The sequence below is a fragment of the Carassius gibelio genome, chromosome A4 (assembly GCF_023724105.1).
Source record: "Carassius gibelio isolate Cgi1373 ecotype wild population from Czech Republic chromosome A4, carGib1.2-hapl.c, whole genome shotgun sequence".
Taxonomy (NCBI): domain Eukaryota; kingdom Metazoa; phylum Chordata; class Actinopteri; order Cypriniformes; family Cyprinidae; genus Carassius; species Carassius gibelio.
Genome location: NC_068374.1, coordinates 18,901,459 through 18,922,056, shown reverse-complemented (window position 1 = coordinate 18,922,056; position 20,598 = coordinate 18,901,459). Strand labels below are relative to the sequence as shown.

Sequence of the window (20,598 nt, the reverse complement as noted above, 5' to 3'; positions counted from 1 at the left end):
AGTTTAATTAACATGGTAATAATTTAAAGAGTTTTGTCCTTTTTTAATTTTATTTTTTAAATATATATTTTATACTTTCATTAATTTTATTTCAGTTTTACTTTTAGCAGGCTGTAATTAAAATTTTAGTTAGAGCTTTAACAAATGTAAAAGTATAGTTAAATATTGAATATATAGAATAATATAATATAGATAATAATAATAATAGAATAATAATAATAATAATAATAATAATAATAATAATAATATGCCATCTTTAGCCATCTACAAGAATCGGCTTAAAACCGATCTCTTCCATATTTATTTGACCCTCTAACTTTAACACTCAATATTCTAATTCTATTATTAAAAAAAAAATCTAACTACCTTTCTAATCTTTTTATATTCTATTTTCTTTTCATTTATTATGCAATTGTATGTGTATGTGTGTGCGCGCGTGTGTGTGTAAAGATCATTAACATTAGGTTGCTCTATTCTTTTTTTTTTTATTAGATCGGTTTTCTTTTTATTAATTATATTATTTAATCCCATGCAACATGTATACTGTGTTAACCTAACTGAGACTTGTTATAGCACTTATTGCTCTTTTTGTTTTTGATTGCTTCCACTGTCCTCATCTGTCAGTCGCTTTGGATAAAAGCGTCTGCAAAATGAATAAATGTAAATGTAATGTAAATATATCATATAATATATACTATATTTTCTATAATATAGAAAAGCAAATATCTTAATATGTTTTATATAATAATATATTTTAAGTTAACATATATTATTTTAATTAATTAAATTGTGGGCTAATCATTTTAGCTTTAATGATAATAACACTCTAGGTCTATCCATATGGGAGATTATAGCAAATATAACTTTTATATTAGCCTATTATTTTTTCCAAAAGCAAATAAATAAATCCAAATTTGTGTCACAGCGGATTTCTGATATAGGCCTAAATCAAATTAGCGAAAGATATATTGTGACATTTAAAAATGAGAAACATGTCAACTTTAGAGATTCTTCCTCGGAAATTCAAATCCCCATCACTTAATTGTATTTATTTATTTTCCCCCTCCTCCGGGAAATATAACAAGGCATGATGATATAAAGAAACAATTTAAATAAACTATTCGCAAAAAAATGCGAATGTATTTTTTTAATTGTTAAGACTTAAATTATTACTCGCGTGCAATGACCGCGAAAAAAAAACAGAGTTTATAAAGCGGTGTCCGTGACCGGAGCGCACGCATAGCCCGACTCCATTCAGACAGAAGAAGAGCAGTGGATAAGAAGACAGACAATTTTCCTAAGGTAAGTACTTTTACCCAACCAATTTATTTAAATGACTTTTAAAATGTATAATAATCACACTACAAATATCAATTTAATATTATATAGAAAGAAAATACAATAATACCCTATAATAATTATACCCTAAACAAATCCCGATCTGAGGGAACAGGTTTTTTTTTCCCCAGGGTTATTTTAACATCAAAAATAAATAAAAAAAATTTTTTTTTAAGTTTTTAAAATATTTTTCCATATAGCCTATAGATAAAAAATAACGAAAACGGACAGTTTTTTCTAGTAAATGTATCTCAAAGCTACATTGTAAATGTATTACATTTACTGTACGACCAATAATGTCCGTTATTTCCGTTACATATGAATGACGCCATTTGTGCTAAGGGAGCAGCGCTCAATCCATAGAATGTATAGGTTCAAATTGCAAGTGCGCGAGCCCCGCTCTCTCAGACGTGCTGAGAGAGAACCAGCCACTGCGCTACCATTGAGCCCGGGTGGGTTCGGGCCCACCCATTTTGGCCCAGGCCTATGAGCGGTGAATATTTTCATTCTAGCGGTTCATCCAATAAGCAGTCCGAGGAAAGCTTTGAGTGAAAGTGTCCAATTAAATGAATCACGTTGGCGGACGAAATGTAATGTGCCGCAGAAAAAGCACTGGAACGGAGATAAAGGGAAACCCGTTTTTTTTTTTTTTTTTTAAACTACTATAACTATTATAGTTAATTAAAAATGAGCGTATTAATTAAATTAATTTCTCACGACAACTTTATTAATAAATAATTATATTTATGTAAAATATTTGTTCATATTTCTGGCTCATGAGCACTTTTTATTTTGATTAATTAATCACAAACTCATTAACATATTTGGCCTAAATGTCAAATATTTCTCATATTTCAGGCTCATGAGCCCCCTTTCCTTTGATTAAAATGTATAATATTATCCCTGATGAAAAACTAAATATTTAAAGTTTTGAAAAAATGTATATATTAAACATTTATACAAACATATGCAATATCTGATTCATATTCAGTAATGTTTTGTATTTCTCTTTGCTTTGTTTGTCATCAGCAGCTAAACCCCCCCTCAAAACATCGTAAGTATATTTTTTGGTTGACTTTAAGACATCTTCTCAGTATTTATGTTTAGAGATAGTAATAATAGTAAATTGTATTTTTTTATGCTACTAAGATATTACTTCCTTTTTCTTACCATCAGAATGGCGCATCCATATTCCACCCCTCAAAAGCTGGCGCTAAAATGTATACAGACACGTCTAATCCAAAAAGCTGGCTCATTTGTCCGCCGAGGGTTTAAAATTACCATTGACACACAGCACACATCAACAGTCTGTGCCCTCACAGATGGTAGTAGGGCCATTTACCACAAAAAAAATGGCTCGTATCCTGAATTTGAGGAGGGGGCATCGTACATTTTAAAAAATTGCACATTGTCCGACAGACATGGGAGGCTCTGTCTTCTTGTGGGAAGATCCACATTAAAGTTTAGAACAGCTCCATTAAAAATTTCTGAGGAGGCAGAGAGAGCTGCAGTGGAATTAATCCATCCACCATCCTATTCTGCCACTGGTGAGGAGGAGGATCTGTTTTCCAGGAGTGGATATCTCAGCCTCCTAGGAAAAGTTGAAAAAGTGAGCTAGCTATCTATATAAACTCATTCAGACTCTATCTATCTATCTATCTATCTATCTATCTAGCTATCTATCTATCTATATCTGTCTTTCTTCTGACTGTTTCTATCTATCTATCTATCTATCTAGCTATCTATCTATCTATATCTGTCTTTCTTCTGACTGTTTCTATCTATCTATCTATCTATCTATCACACTTTTAACATCGCTAGTTATTTTAAATTTTGCAGATCCAGAAAGTAAGGATGACAATGTCAGACATCCCAGTCTTGGACCTCAAAATGAAGTGCGGCGAAAGGCTCCTTGATGTGTCCCTGTGGAGGGATGAAGCACTCAGTGAACTCCATGAGGGAGACAATGTGCACATCAGCCATATGCGTGCCACCATTTTGGCAAGTGGCAATGCAAAACTTCAGTCATCGAACTATACTACCATTAAGGTACTTATGATTATATACTCCACATTACACAGTAGATCTATCGTGAATTTCTGTCTAATAATTAGTACACACACACTCACTGGCACTTGCTCACTAGCGCATACACGAACATGCACGCACGCACTCCCTCTCTAGTGCACGCACTCACACAAAGACACAGACACTCACTCACCAGTGCAAACACACACTTACTCACTAGCGCACACACATACACTCCCTCACTAGCAGGCACACACACACTCACTCACTCACTCGCTCTTGCTCACTAGCGCACACACATATACTCACTCGCTAGCACACACACACACACACATACATACACACACTAGTGCACACAGACACACACACATTCACTCACCAGTGCAAACACACACTTACTCACTAGCGCACACACATACACTCCCTCACTAGCAGGCACACACACACTCACTCACTCACTCTTGCTCACTAGCGCACACACATATACTCACTTGCTAGCACACACATACACACACATACATACACACACACTAGTGCACACAGACACACACACATTCACTCACCAGTGCAAACACACACTTACTCACTAGCGCACACACATACACTCCCTCACTAGCAGGCACACACACACTCACTCACTCTTGCTCACTAGCGCACACACATGTACTCACTTGCTAGCACACACACACACATACATACACACACACTAGTGCACACAGACACACACACATTCACTCACCAGTGCAAACACACACTTACTCACTAGCGCACACACATACACTCCCTCACTAGCAGGCACACACACACTCACTCACTCACTCTTGCTCACTAGCGCACACACATGTACTCACTTGCTAGCACACACACACACATACATACACACACACTAGTGCACACAGACACACACACATTCACTCACCAGTGCTCACGAGTAAACGATAGTAAACAATCTCAGCGTCTTTGCGGAAAAAGTGAGGAACAAACTGATCTCTGCTTCATTACAGTTTGCACATATTTTTTTGTCATGAACGTTGATCTTCCCTCAAAACAGCCGGTAAAAGAGTCGTGCGATAACCTGCGTCATCACTAAGACACGGCATTAAATCTGGCTTTTGTTCACACAGCGCTCGTCCCTGGATTGAACACGGCAATGTTACTAGGTCCCTGACCCGGGTTCAATGCCAGAATCAATCCCGGGACGTGTTTGCTTTCACACATAAGGCGACCCGGCAATGTTCCGGCAATTTGCCAGGTCCGACGTGCAGTGTGAAAGGGGCTTTACTCACACTCACTAGCATGTGCACACACAAACACACAGTGAAATACAAACAGTCAATTAAATTAAAAGGTTTTTAATGTTTTATGTTTTTTTTTCAGATCGAGGAGGTTGAACCTGTCGAACAGGAAGTTGAAGTTGTGGGAGTGACTGAAATTGATGACAACTGCCACCTACTTACTGCGGATGATGAAATCTTTGTTGTGCCTTCTGAACATTATTGTGGCAGCATTGATGACCTAATCATGGAGTTGCCCATGAAAATTATTGTAAATCATGTTAATAAACGAGTAGTTAGCGTACAAACAGTAAACTAATCAGTAATCAGTTCAGCGAATCAGTTTTATTGTAGTCATAGCTTTATAGACTAATCAGTAATCAGTTCAGCGAATCAGTTTTTTTGTAGTCACAGCTTTATAGACTAATCAGTAATCAGTTCAGCGAATCAGTTTTATTGTAGTCATAGCTTTATAGACTAATCAGTAATCAGTTCAGCGAATCAGTTTTATTGTATTTTATTTTTTTTGTAGTTATATATATATATATATATATATACACTTTTGCATAATAGTAAAAAAATATTTTACACTATTAGTTATTTGTGCTTATGCTAATGCAAATTAATGTTAAATAAATTTGTTCTTGTTCAAATTTATTGAAATTGTTTAAACACTTTATTGCACAATCACTTAGGCTGTGTCTGTATTTATACCTCACTATCACACAGATGAATTCAAAAACACAAATCTTAATTAGTAATGCTTTTTAGAAATCTTATGATCACCAAGGCTGCAATAATTTTAAAATTGAAAACCTTATGCACAAATGCTATTTTGGGGATTTCCGCTTGGCATTTTTCCTACCTAAATTCAAAAGCTTCCCATACCCACACCCACATGCAGTGGTGTACATACAAAAGTTTGGTATCATTTTACAGGAAATCTTTTGAAATTACATTAAACAGTTGAAATTGATGAAAATGATCTTATATGTTGTAGCTCAATTGGTAGAGCACTGCGCTATCCAAATTTGAAGTGTCCCCATACCCACATACATTGGAATAAATGCAATCTTTATATCATTTGACAGAAAACACTTTGAAGTTACATAAAAAGCTGTTTGCGACAAATATTCTTATGTTGTTTTTCACATGATGAAAAACCTCAATACAATGCACTTTTGTGTGTGTGTTCTAATCACTGTCTTTGAAAGTGGATAACTCGTACTGCAAACTGCATTAAATTAGAAAATATATCTCATCTATCACAATCTAAAATAAAATCCACAATCTCCAGCTTTATATAATTTCATTTATGTGCATTCTGTATAGGTTTACTGATTGAGAGCATCTGACCTCAGCATCATCTGTATCCCTGTATCTCTCCAGCCTCTCTCTCATCCGTCTGTGTGTTTGGTCGCGTGCGTGCTAATCCACTAGCCGGAGTTGCTACATGGCCTTCAGAGAGTCAAACAAACAAATATACGTTCATCCACATAGCACTGCAATAATCCATATGTATTTACTGTATATTTCCTGAGATGCATCATGTACTGTGCTTTTCTGTCAATAAACAGTTTATCAGTATGCTAGCTGTGCTTTTACGTTTCAAAATAAAGATAAAAATATATAAAAGTAACTAACACGTTTATAGCCTCACCAGACGCGTGTCCTGTACTCTCCATGACGCCGGTGCTCATCGGACCATAACTTGTAATATAATTATTATTAAATTGATATTCTCCGAGACGTGTATGCTCAAACCTTTCCGCATGCGAGTTTTGCATACAATCAGCCGAAAACTCCAAATCCCAGCGTGCATCGCGGTCCCGGTGTCATTTCTCAGGACCCAGAGTGATCCCATTGGCTCAACGAACATTTAATGGGTATTATTTTTAGCGCCTGATTACAATTCCTGCAAAATCGTTTATAATTGTTGTTGTTTGAACTGTGCTATAATGACCATTAATGTCTTTTAAAATACATGTTTTATAGGCTAATATATAGCCGACGCTATAGGTTGTGAAATCAAACATTTCTCGTTTTACATAAAGTATGTCAGTATGCCCATTATATTTATACCATTAAGTATAGAAAGTGAATAATCGTTGTTTGTGCACTGAAAGTAACTAAAAATACAGCTAAATAGTTTATAATTGTTATATAAGTATAACTTTCAATTATAATATAATAATTATATTAATAAACAGATTTTTTTACATATAAATGTTCAAAAAATATGCACACAATCAATGTAAGACATTTATACATTTTTCAAAATACATAACATTTCAAAAAATCTTTACAGAAAGACATACCTATGGTTTTAATAGTTGGGGATAAATGCTTTAGTCTTCATACATACAGCAAGCAAGCCAAAGGCAACAGTGCTAAAAAAAAAAGAAAAATCTTTAAAATGCTGATACTGGAGTAAAAACAAAACCTTTGGAGAAACTAGGCTCACCAAAAACACTGGGGACCAGTTCTCCTCTGTATATTCAGTCTGAATATTTGGTACAATGTCAATGGTATATAACAGTGTTACTGCATTGATTCATCTGTAAGGTTAAAGGTTAATTGTGCCATTTACAGGCAGTAACATTGTTTTCTCTGTGGCCCAGGTGAGGCAGGCAGTGTTAGTGAAGAGTTCTAAGGTGTAGTCATCCTTGCTGCTTTGCTGAAACTGGAAACAGTTCATCCTATGTGAAGTCGATTGTGGAAGATTGGGGATTCATCAGTCTCAACGTAACTGACAGAGCTTCTGTGGTAAAGAAAAATATAAAAATGTTTAGGAACTTTAATATAATAACACAAATAATTGTTTCCTCTCTGCCTTTGTAATATACATTATGCTGAAAGACTTTCATGACATCATGCAGAACGGGTTCATAAAACATGAGCAGGAGGAAACATCAAAAATCACTGTTAACCGTAGAGCATTGGTTTACAATTCTTGCAAAAATCAAGTTATGATTTGTGTATGTTGTTATAAAAACAATTAAACTGACATAAATGTTATCTGTTAAATTCAGTCTATTTTGTATTCAAAACATAGCAACACCCTAGCAACCACCCCAAGTAAATAGCAACTGGATAGTAATGCCTTAGCAACCCCCCAGAAACCCTAGCAACCGCATAGCAACTATCTATCTCTGACAGACTGTATTGCCTTCAAACTTTATGCTTTTAAAACTTATTTGCATTTTTTACTATTTCATACTGAAAACTGTTAAACTTTTTAAACTTCTATCTATCTATCTATCTATCTATCTATCTATCTATCTATCTATCTTCAAACTCTATCTATCTATCTATCTATCTATCTCAGACTGAAAACTGTAAAACGTTAAACTTTTTAAACTTTTCAAACTTTTTAAACTTTTCAAACTTTTTCAGACTTTCTGGTCAGGCTTTTCTCAAGCCAACTTAAAGTTTGTCTTGACGAACTTTTTTATCTAGTCTCATTCTACTGTACCATGTTTTTCTGTTACAACTTTTCTATATCTGGTTCATCTTAGCTTACAATTACAATGCACTGTTGTCTGATAGTGTTCGATAAGTTCTTCCTTATGTGAAACAGCCTCAGCTATTTGTGGTTTCTGGGGTAGTTAGTTGCATGCAGCAATGGCTGGAAAACCGAGACAGATTGGTCAGAAAAGGACACGCAGTTCTGCAAACAGCTGACTACATGTCTTGAGGGATGAATATTGACCTTTCTTAGTGGATTAGCATGTTTACTCCTTGCACTAGCAGACAAGAGATCTCCAAAGTGCTTTGTTTGTACCAGGACCAGTACCAGGTCTTTTTATACATTTTATATATATATATATATATATATCTATATATATATATATATACATATAGTTATATTGTTATATTATTGATATTATTAAAACATCTTATCAATATTCTCATGTTGTAAAATTTGTATTCCTAAAGGTGTTTGCATTCAAAAACAAGCTTAAGCTCAGAAACTTTATTATAACTTGACTATCCACACAGTGCCAAGGAAATAACGAGATGATTAACAGGACACAGTATAAAAAAAGAACTAAAGTTAACCAGTAATAGACTGACAGTTAGAGGAACAGGGTAATAATTTATTCATCCGCTGTTGCCACATTATCTTTAAATGAAACAATTTGGTTACAGAATTGTATGTGTATTCAGAAAACATGTTTTACTTAAACACATCACTCCAATTTGACAGTAAATGAAAAATTGTTGATAATTCCTTTTTTTTTTTTCATCAGCTTTCAGAATCTACTATGGTCCCGCAAATCCTTTGTGGAAAGTATGAAGGCATATGGTTCCAGCTACATCTACATACCAGCGTTCTCCATGAAGCCTGGGACTGACCCCTCCCTGCGGGTATACCACTCCCTTGCAGACTCCGCCTCCAACCAGACGGTCCTCTTTGCCAACCCGGACTTCCTTAAAAACGTTGGTCGATTCTGGAAGAACCACGGCGTCCATGGCAAACGGCTGTCCACGGGGTTGTTCCTGGTTAGTCTTGCCCTTGGTTTGTGTGAAGAGGTGACCACTTACGGTTTTTGGCCGTTTTCGGTGGGGCTGGATGAGCAACCGGTTAGCCACCACTATTATGACAACATACTCCCATCCTCGAGATTTCACGCCATGCCTGAGGAGTTCCTGCAACTCTGGCACTTGCACAAGACTGGCACACTGCGTATGCGGGTTGGTGATTGTGCAAAAGAAGGACAGTAGCCTAAAATGGAAAAATAAGTGGAAGTGTTGCCAGGGCAACTCCGTATATCCCCACTGGAACAGAATGGCCGGGACAGCGATTAGCATGTGAATACTGTGGGTTGTAAGGTGGTGCCCTTCCCCCAAAGCTGGGCCTCTCTTTGGTGTTTATATGCTTGAACCTCAACTGCTACCAACTCACCCCACCCTCTTGTTGCCAAGGGACTGTTGTAAAGACTTGCATGTGTACCCATCCTCATGTATGCACTCACTGGAAGCTTGTTGTGTCCGTCCAAAGAAGTGCTGGGGTGATGAGGGGCTCAGGTGTCATGTGACCCATTTAAACCTCATCCACCAGCAGACCCTTGAATCTAAAGACTATTTGTTCACTTAAAATAAAGACAGACTGGGGGAAGGGCTGCTTCAAACAATGTCTTAAGAACTTTAAACGGGAACCCAGAAATCGGAAGCAATGCTCTGACAATTTTTGTTCTGTTTTGTCTTGAACGCTGATTCTTTTAGAGTTTTGATGAAATGGAATAAGGAATAATGTGGAAATCCCTCTTGCTGTGTTCACATGTAAACAAATCAGTGTAAAAACACAGGTTTCGCCTGGAAAAGGGAAGGCATTGAATGTACAGCCACAGTTTTATAAACACGTTTCAAAAACTTGAGACTGGTTTAAAGTCACGGCTGCAGTTCATGTATTATTGTGAATATATTTCTAGTTGTATTTATTTTTAACCTTTTTAATGAAGTAGGACATTTACTGAGAACCAACTTTTCAGTCAAGATCAGTCATGAAACTCATTTTTTACATGACCATAGTGCTTTGTCAAGTTTGGAGTGGGAAGTCATGGGTTGAGAGACCACATCTAGTTGGAAGTCCTCCACGAAACAGATGAAGGCCCAAATTCTGTAGAAGAGTGAGTGAATTGTATGTGTACTAATGGAAAAAGTATGATTGAGTTCATGGTGACTCCTGTGATGGCATCTTTAAGTATTGCTTGTGTTATTTGTATGTGTTTGAATTTAGTCATTACTAGTTCTTTGGGGTACCAATCATAAGATAAATGTTTTTTTGTTTTTTTTGCCTGCTAAGGTGCTGGACACCTATTTTCGGAATGTGTAAATACTCAATCACCAGTTTCTTTACTGTTTCCACCAGAATCATGGGTTCTCTGAATGTAATGGCAGCCATTTTAGTAGTCTGCCCTGTAACTTGTTTCCTTTATTTTTTTTTATTTTTTTCTTTGTTAAACAAGGAATTAGGTTTAAAATTGTATGAGTTAGCTGATACAAATGCACTCCAGCTTAGTCTTGATATATCATCAATGTAATAGTTATGACTATTATTTTCATATAAAGCCAGAAACCTCAGTATTTATAGGGTTAGCTCACCCAAAAATGGCACTTGTCATCAGCTACTTACCCCATGTCATCCCAAATAAGAATTTATTTAATCTTCTAAGCACAATTTGAGATATGTTTAATGTAACCAGAGAATTGTAAGCTCCATTGAAAGCCTACATTAAAAAAAAAACATTGTAAAAGCAATCAAGCGGTTTAATCCAAGCCTCATGAAGAGGCATGAAGATATAAGTTATACATTAAGATTGATCAACGCACACAACATGCATGTGTGCATCTTGAATATGGTAAATGGAAGCCCAACTGTTCGTTCCTTGATGCGCAAGAAAAGACTTTGTTGGTTTTCATTTGAACTTTCTGAAACGTCAAAGTTTTGATTTAATTGACCTACAGTGGAGGGACAGAAATCTCTCAGATTTGTCTTATGGGTTTAGAATGACATGAGGGTGAATAAATGATGAAACATTTTCATTTTTAGATGAACTATCTCTTTAATGGGAGAAAAACGTTGCCTTTAAATGTGTCTGCCATTTAAAGCAGGTGTGTTAGCATTCAGGTTTGACTAACTAGCTTTGTGAGATTCTCCTAAAACTGTTGTTCCACTATCTAATTCTACATTCAGTTTACACTTTCATTTCCACTACATGAAAGAAAAAACTGAATGTAGCATAATGTTACCCGTGGCAACACTGAGAATACGTACTTGAAACTGATTGAAATGAGTTCTGACAGATTTTAGCTAGAAGTTATTGTGTATCTTGTACATGCATACTGTTTGTGCATTAATATTGACAAACTCTACAATGACCATAACCGTGTCATATTTCACTCCAATCAAAAGAAAAATGGCAAATAAGCTTATTTAATTGACATTTCTCATTAGACAGCACAACAAATAATGGTGAATAAATACTTATGCTTAATGGTGTTTATGCAGGGGCATGGAAAAAAAGTTTTCATTTTTGGGATGAATTTTGACCCAGGCTTGTTCCTAGCAGGTTTTGCAAGGAAATGTGTGCGCTCATCTGAGTATCTGCAGAAATTCCCATTACCATATTTTCACACTTTAAGCCAATGAGTGCCTTTATCGATATTAAAAAGGCTTTGGGCATTATTTTATCAAGGACAAGTTTTTAACCAAATCTAAGAATTATTTATTGTTCCCTCAAACTCAGACTTAAATAACCTCACAGAATTGTTTTGAAGCAGTTTCAAGTAAGGCTGACGTGAAGAAATGTGGAAAGACCTACTAATTGAATCATTCATTATGATTTGTGATAAGTGAATGGATGTGAATTACAAAATATGTTACCATTTGTTGAAGGGCCAATGTGCATTACTTTAATATTTTAAACATCTTCAACAAATTGCCAGGAGACCACAACTTTAGGAAGCTGGGGAAAGTGTTAATTGCTGAAGCTGATGTTTTTTGTTTGTTTGTTTGTTTTTTGCACCTTTTTGTGTTGTTTAGTATTGTGAATAAGTGAGGTTGTAGTTTGTAACTAGGCATGCACAATGATTTGTAATTGGGATTTGAAACCGATTTGAAGTGAGAAAGTCACAAACATTTATGTATTTTACGTTCTGCCCTTTGAGCCATATGAGGATGTGTGCCCTGTTGAAACTGAGCTTACCTCAACTGTACTATTCACTGTTCAATTCATTGAAGCTCACGGGAACATGGATCTTAGGTATTTAAGTATGTTTTACTCCACTAAGCTGTAAATGTGTCAATCATCTCAATCTTCTTGGCTCAAGCAGTTGGTGTTTGTACTTGAGCATGTCATCTGCTAACAGTAAACAGGAACAGGGCTGGATGTTGTTTACGTGCCACCTGTGTTATGCCAGTATTGCAAATATGATCAGAAAAAAAATTATTTCAAACAATAAAGACATCCTGTAAATGCGCTAACATCCTCGTTCGCTGCAGTATGTGAAGCCGATGAATAGCAGTCTGTCTAAATGACCTCTAAATCGGACATAAAAAATTATATTATGCCATTTCCTGTCCGATACATTTTTAATGTCAGCTGTCTCCACGCAGATGGCCAAATACAGACGACTCTTTGTATTGAAGGTGTTATTTATTGGAGAGGTTACTGAGAGACACAATGGAGAGGGCTAGAAATAAATATGAATAATGAATATTTCATATGCATACATTTATATGCAGTTTTGGTGCCAAAATACAATCTATTGTATATTCTGGTAATAAGCTTGTATTTAGGGAAATTACAGTTCTCTTAAAAATAAGAAGAGTCAAAGTAATCATTTACATAAAAGTAATCATTAACATTTTGTTGCTTTGCAGCCTGAAATAAAGTCGGACACAGTTTCTGTTTTATCCAGCTGTATTTACTGAGTACAACTTATAAACTCCAAATGAAAGATATAACACCAACATGTCAGGAATAAATAAATAAATAATCAGATGACTTGAGTTGGAAATGGGTCACCCCCTCCTAAAGATGACTTGTAAACTCAGTAAGTAATCATCTTCTCTATAATACACAAAGCCATTTGACTTTCAGCTGTGATCTTCTGTGGTCTTTCTGATTAGCTCGGCATGAAACGAGATTTTCTAGAGCATTGCAGATGAAGCAAACAATCAACTTTGGGTGACAGGGCACTGTCAAAAGATCTCTGGGATAAAGTTGTGGACAGGCACAAGTCAGAGGAGATGGATGATTTTTTAAAGGCTTTCCCTTACGAAAAAGACGTTTATTCAAGTGTGCTATTAGTATACTTCTTTTAAACTAAAAATAGTAAAGTATACTTTTAGTTTACTTTTTATGTACTTCTCAGAGATATACTTAAAATTATGTTTAAGTATACTTGACTAATGTGTTTAATTTCCATAACAGCATTACAGTTAAACACCATAACAGTGATTAGTGTTACCATTAGTTGAGCTCTTAACACTTATTATATGTTTTGGTTATTGTGGCTGCTGTGACAGTTTGTTTGTCGAGCACATTTGCCGCATCAAAGAAAGCTAAAATGACATGAGATCAAGTGATTGCTGTTACTTGTTAATGGTTTTATAATAATCATGAAATAACCTGATTCACTGATGTTTTTTTAATCTAACAATTATGTTGTTCCATTAGTACATTCATATTACAAACCCTGTGTTTCTGCCACATGAGATCCAGCAGTATTTTAACAATCAGTTAAAATCTTTTAACAAACATGAGCTCAGAAAACTTAACCTATGCTGACACACACAGACATCAACAATCAGCGCATGAATCTTATTTGTATGTTTTGCATGCTCAGATATTCTTGTAACAAAATTTATACAAATTCAAACCTAAATAGGGACATGATATGTATGATATAAATTTCACTTAAAGAAAACTTATGACTATACTTTCAGTATAAGTGTACAAAGTATTTAATTAGTAAACTATCAGCAAATCAAGTTCACTTTTATTATAATTGCAGTACAAACTACAAACATAGGGGTAAACTAGTTGTGTACTCAAAGTTTGCTACTGTTATACTTAAAGTATATTTAAAAGTATATTTTATATACTAGAAAGTGGGCCGATTTAGTCCCAAGGAGTATTGAAACAGTACACTTACAAGTATACTACTAGAACACTAGAACACTTTGTATACTTGCTACATAAAGTATGCTTAAAAGTATAGTTGAACTTTACTTAAGTAAACTTAATAAAATAAACTTGAAGTTTGAAGTTTACTACTTTTTGCTAAGGGTTCTCAGTGCCTGGAAGCACAGTAAAGTCTATTATAAAGAAGTGGAAGGTATTTGGTACAAACACATAGCCTCCCTGAATCAGGACGTTGCTCCAAACTGGATGAAAGATGTTTTTGAAAAGCCATGTCGGACAAAGAAAATCCTGTTGACCAAATCATGTGGAGTCCATGCAACAGTATTCACATGCCTTTTTACTAATCTTGTACTTCACAAACAATGGCATTGGGCAAATTGAAAATGACAAGCACGAGAGGCAAGTATGCCGCCTTAATTCCAATAATTGAAATCTTGATCCTAATATCCACTCCTCTCAACAAAGCACCATCATAATTGCCATTGTTTGTTGTATAAATAAAGCACTGCATTGTAAGTTACTTTCATTACCTGAAAAATGTGTTAATTTTCCCCAAATGTCTACAGTTTTCCAAAATAAATTATTTTAAGGAGAAACTGAGGTTAGGTTAGAAAAGAAAGGGGAAACATATACTTGCCAACAATACAAACTCACCATACACACACAAACAATACAATAATTATAAAACTTCATAAAAAAAAAAAAATAGCTGCAGCTCGGATAAAAGTCCTTTTCTGTATCCCTCAGTAAAGACACTGGTCTCTCAAAAATGGCAATTACACCTGGTATTAACATGTGTTTTGGTCAGTCGGTTCACAATAAGATGAGGGAGAAGGCATTCCCATTTACTCCTGCTGTTCTTCGTCACTTTCATCCACTTTTGACCACTTTCCTGTTTTCTTTGACGGGATGGTATATATGAGTGTGTATATGTATGGTCTTTTTCTGATCTTTTGATCTAATTTTGCAAAAAATAAGCACACAAATTACATCTGAACGCAAAACCAGACAACGGAAAATGATATTACAGAGAGCAGCAGTCTATGTTTTCAGCTCTGATAGCTGCGAAACTGGCTAATGCTGTGGGTTTGTGTTAGAATCAGGACTGATGAGAGAACATTCGCCTTTAAACCAAACTTACGATTTCACAGTTTAAATCCCATCTGGCTAGACCTCTTCAACAACATGTCTGGTAATGTTTAAGAATTACGTCATTAGGCGATCTTTATTGGCTGTTGAACGATGTGAGTGTCTACACTACGTTTTCGACTACCTCTGGAAGTGTTCAAAAGTGGATCAACTCAACACGCATCTTAAAACTATGTGTAAACAAGGCCTAAACTAACTTTTTAGTCCACTGAAACATTCTGTGGTGGATGACGTTCATCAGAGTTCAACACAGAAGGTACTTTCAAACCGTAATGGCTAGATTTTGCCCGTAAAAATGTTCTGAACGAATGTAAACGTGACCACACATTTAATGAAGCTTTGATGTTAGATACCAGTAATAACATTGATGTCTTTTATATGTGTTATGGACATGGTGTGCTTATTCTTCTCATTGCAACTTTAGAAAACAGCTTTATTTTTTGTCTTTTTGTGACAAGAGGCTGGTGCTCCGAGGGCCTCACCAGACCGTAATCTGTCATTTTAGACAGGATGTGTGAGCGGAAGAGACACATCCTCTTGCTTGCCCAGGTCAGTTCAACATACTCAGCACTTGCCCTAGAGGCGGTGGCAGACTTCGTGCTCCACTTACCCTCTTCTCAGTAGCTGGGAAGATGTCCTGACCTATTTCAGTGTTTACTCTTTTTCTATTTCCACAATCCAGGATAAAGGGGGGAGGTGGGGGGTAATTAATTTGCATTTGAATGATACTATGCCAAATACACTAACACTGTCTATGTTCTCCAATATTTTAGAATCACTCACTTTTAGCACACAGAACTACTAACCAACAAACTTCTCTGATGCTTCCTGGCATCTGTCTGTAGTTGTAATTAGGCTTTTTATTTATGGCCTAGTTAGTGACTTCCTGGTTAATTCTGTCATGTGCCTGAATTCTTTTGTACCCTTTACTTATGTATGCATTTGTATTTCAATCATAAAAAACTGTTAAAATATGATGGGAAAAGTGTCCACTCAAATAAATAAACAAATAAACAAAAACACACACACACACACATATATATATGTGTGTGTGTGTGTGTGTTTGTTTGTTTGTTTATTTGTTTATTTATTTCAGTGACCTCATAGTACCAGAACTAATTGTGGAACTGCCCACTTGTGGTTATTTTCGCACCGCAGGAACAGGATGCGATTTTAGTACTGGACTGCCTTTTTCGAGAACCAAGTACTGTAGTACTCTACATTTAGTTCTGGAACTAAAGCAGTGCGAAAGGCCCTATTTAGTCATTTAGCAGACTCTTATCCAAAGAGACTTACAAATGAGAACAATGGAAGCAATCAAAAGCAACAAAAGGGCAATAATAATAATTCTTTGCATTAACTTTGGTTTTAGATGGTTTGGAAAACTTCTACACGTTTAACAAATTTAACCGTTATGCCCTGTTCGGGTAGTTTTGTCCTGAAAATATTTTATAAAAAAAAAAAAAAAGTGTAAAAAATGTGTTCATTTGAGTGGTACAAGATTTTTTTTTTTTTGAAATTTGAAATTTAAAGTGATTGTTCACCCATAAATTCTGTCATTTAGCTGACATCATACGGATGATCCCTGTTGACTTCCATTGTTTTTAATACTATGGAAGCCGTGGGGTCCGTCAACTGTTTGGTTTGGTCTCTTTAATTACTCATTACAGTTTTTCTCAAATGTTAAAACACATTTCACAAACGTTTCCTCCATGTGCCCCAATGTCTCAACACAACACTCTTTTCTAAAGCTATATAAGCACAACCACACCTTCTCACTTCAAAACTCAAACTTTCACACCAAAAGAGCAGCTCGAAGCTTTCAAAAATGTAAACACTATACACATCATTACACACTACAGTAAAACACACAATGCTCAATTTGTGAGAAGGTTCTTTGTTTCATAACTGCCAATGCATATTTTTAGAAACTTTACAGTAACGGATGTTCTTAGATCTCAGCAGACGATTAGGCATTAAGATTTGTGAGTTTCATATGAAGAGTATAAAATGTATAGTATATTCTGCATGTACACTACTGTAACACAACTCAATGCAAAACAGAATCTATTGAACACAACAGTAGTCTTGAAAACATGATCTGGGTGTGAAGTTTTTTTAATTTACTTTATTCACACCACAATCACTGTGCGGCACCATGTCGCTGAGCTGCATCGGGCCACATCACCTCATCCACATCGCAGGCTATATTGTCTCTTGCCAGGCACCGTGGGAAAAACGCCCTGGAATGGCGAATCCATCCTTGGAAGGCCTCCACTGGGATGTCAACACAGGCCAGCTCCATTGCCCTTAGGAGGTTCTCTCTAGTGTATGGTTGTCTGGCAAACCTTCCATCTCCAGGATGAGAAGAACTCCTCTATAGGGTTCAGGAAAGGGGGTGTAGGGTGGCAGACAGACATTTAAAAAGTGGTTACTGTTGGTGGTGAACCACTCTCTGATTTGGTTTGTTTTGTGGAAGCGTACATTGTCCCAAATTATCACATAAATGTGATGTGCGGGCCCAGGATGGTGTTGTCCAAGAGGATGTCTTTTAGCTCCTCTAGGAAGGTGAGGAAACATTGGGTGTTGTAAGACCCAAGGACAGCATGCCGGTGGACAAGCCCCTGCAAACCCATGGCCGCGCAAAGAGTAATATTACCCCCCTCCCCCCGTTGGCCAGGAACCTCAGTGATGGCTCTTTGGCCAATGATGTTACGGCCTCTTTGCCTTCGTTTCTGCAGGTTGAAGCCAGCCTCATCCAGGAAGATATACTCATGACTTCTGGCCATCGCATCCAACTGTAATATCCTCTGTGAAAATGTGAAAGTGCACAGGTGTTCAGAACAACAGTCAATCAGGTAGCACAGTATTGTCCAGAAGTAATGTAGGCCACTGAGCAACACAGTATGTCCACTAACTGTACTGTGAACATGGATGTATACTTACTTGCACATACTTGTAACGTAGGTCTTTGTGTCGCGCTCAAAGGGAACCCTATAGACCCATTTCATCCGCATCTTTTGGCGCGGAAGAACTCGGTCTATTGTGGCCAAGCTGACATCAATGCTCTCAAAGTTGACATTATCGGCAATGACTTGGTCTCGGATCTCACGGAGTCTGATGAGGTTGTTCTCACGAACCATATCCACAATGAGGGTTTCTTGTGCCGCTGTAAATATGGCAACCCTCCCACCTCTATGTGGCATTCTTTCAACTCTAAAGAAAGAAATGTGTTGTCAATTGACAGGTTTTACAATACAGTAAAAACTGATTTGAAACCAATAGACTACTTTCACAGGCTTGTAAAATTGTATTGTGACAAAGAAAGCAATAGAGTACAATACCTGTAGTGTTGTCTGAATGCCCTGATAATGGTGGCCACGGTGAACCTACTCAGGTTTGGAAGGACTCGTAGTCCTGCTTCAGCCATTGTCATGCCATGGACAATGACATGGTCAATGACTGTTGCTCGCATCTCATCCGTAATGATGGTGCGAGGTTGTCTTGCTCTCCCTCCTGGACCTTCTCCTCTCCCTTGTTGGCCTGCTCCTCTTCCTCCTCTGATTTGAACTCCTCTTCCTCGTTGGCCTGCTCCTCTTCTTCCATGGCCAGTTCTTCTCCTTCCCCTGACTCTGCCTTCATCCATTGTGTTTGTTTGGAATCTTCAGCAAACTGTGCACTTTGAACTTGCTTTTATACATGTCGTCACAGCATTAGCAACAAGTGTCTTCAATTTTGAGTCGTTGTGTGTAATGAATGACGCCAGGTGAGTTCATTGTGTTCAAATATTGCTGACTGTGGCAAGCATTTTGCATCACATGAGCTTTCATTTGAGAATATGAGCAGAGTTCTTTTGCAACTTGTGTTTAAGCTAAAAAAAAAAATGTGTTAAGATTTATGAGAACGGAGGATTGTGTTTTGTGAATTGTGTCTTCATGTGAAATGTGTTTATGATAATGGAAAATGATGGCTAGATTTAGTAAATGTGTTTAGACAACTGTTCATTTGGTTTAGAGGATTGGCTTTTGTGTTTTAGCATTTGAGAAAAACTGTAAAATCATTAATCATGTGCTGCACAAAAAAGGAACACTAAAGATATTATAACTGTAACATTATACAGTACTGTATACTGTACTATTACTTCTAGATTTTAGCTCATCAAGACAAAGTGAATGTAAAATTCCTCTATTATATGCTTCTATTTTAGACCTTTACATAATCGTATTAGGAGTACTATAAATTTTTAAAGTCTGACATTATATTACTAAAACACAATCTTCCCCTAGTTCCCCTTTTGCTCAGATGTAAATAGCAATGGTTTCAGAAGGGTTAGCCGGGCTCTATATGATAAAGCAGAAATTAATACTTGTGCTTCTCCAAAAGATCTTTCTCAGTTTCATAGACCTACAGACCTGTATCCTGAACTGATGATCTAAGCATACTGTACTGCAAGGCAAGTCTTCCTGAGTTATTTTAAGAGTCCAGAGTAAAATCAGGGTCATTCAACGGACATCTCTATACTTCCATCCTAACATCTCCAATGTCATTCTTAAATGACACCAGAATAGAATGATATATGTTACAATCAAACACATTGGCACTGTTGCAAATTAAATTTTGTTACTTAACGCTACTTTTTTAACACTTTTGATTTTAACACTTTTTAACACTTAACACTTTTGACTTTTGATTTGAATATCTTCTGCTCAAAACAGACGGACTAAATATATATATAAAGACATTTTATAAATTTTCTACCGTAAATATATCAAAACTTAATTTTGGATTTGTAATATGCAAGGCTGTGCAACAAATCCTTATTGGTCAGTTTGACTCAACAACATTCAAATGTCTCCAGATGTCAGGAAGATAATGTAAGGCTTTGTATTTTATTCATAGTACAACTGGAATGCCTGTGGCATGAGATCTTTTCAGTCTATTTTTTTTTTTTTTTTTTTTTTTTTTTTTATTCACACAAAGCACCATGGGGTGTAAAAAAAAAAAGATGGCCTAGCAAATTTCCTTTGTGAGTTTGTGGCCGATCTAGCAGACATTATCCCTTGGGCCATTTTCAAAACCACAATTTAGTATGTTCTCCTAATGAGCTCTCTCTGGTCGTTATAGAGGTACTCAGGCACAGAAATGAAAAAAAA

The 20,598-nt window shown here is 36.3% G+C and overlaps 1 protein-coding gene and 2 long non-coding RNA genes across 3 annotated transcripts in view; 2 read left to right on the top strand and 1 right to left on the bottom strand.

Annotated features, from left to right (window-relative positions):
- Window positions 1-12,630, top strand: part of LOC127972491 (alpha-N-acetylneuraminide alpha-2,8-sialyltransferase) — a 40,530-nt gene extending 27,900 nt beyond the window's left edge. The window contains exon 5 of the mRNA XM_052576008.1: window positions 8,894-12,630. Coding sequence (XP_052431968.1) covers window positions 8,894-9,368 — 475 coding nt within the window. The 3' untranslated portion in view covers window positions 9,369-12,630. The remainder of the gene's footprint in view (window positions 1-8,893) is intronic.
- Window positions 2,260-7,805, bottom strand: LOC127972495 (uncharacterized). The gene is made up of 4 exons (XR_008157106.1): window positions 7,105-7,805; window positions 6,301-7,030; window positions 5,997-6,098; window positions 2,260-2,929 (listed from the first exon to the last, which is right to left on the bottom strand). It is a non-coding gene; the product is annotated as an uncharacterized LOC127972495 (long non-coding RNA).
- On the top strand, window positions 2,812-5,739 carry LOC127972494 (uncharacterized). Its single transcript, XR_008157105.1, has 3 exons — window positions 2,812-2,947; window positions 3,178-3,387; window positions 4,744-5,739. It is a non-coding gene; the product is annotated as an uncharacterized LOC127972494 (long non-coding RNA).
- Window positions 12,631-20,598: the final 7,968 nt, after the last annotated feature.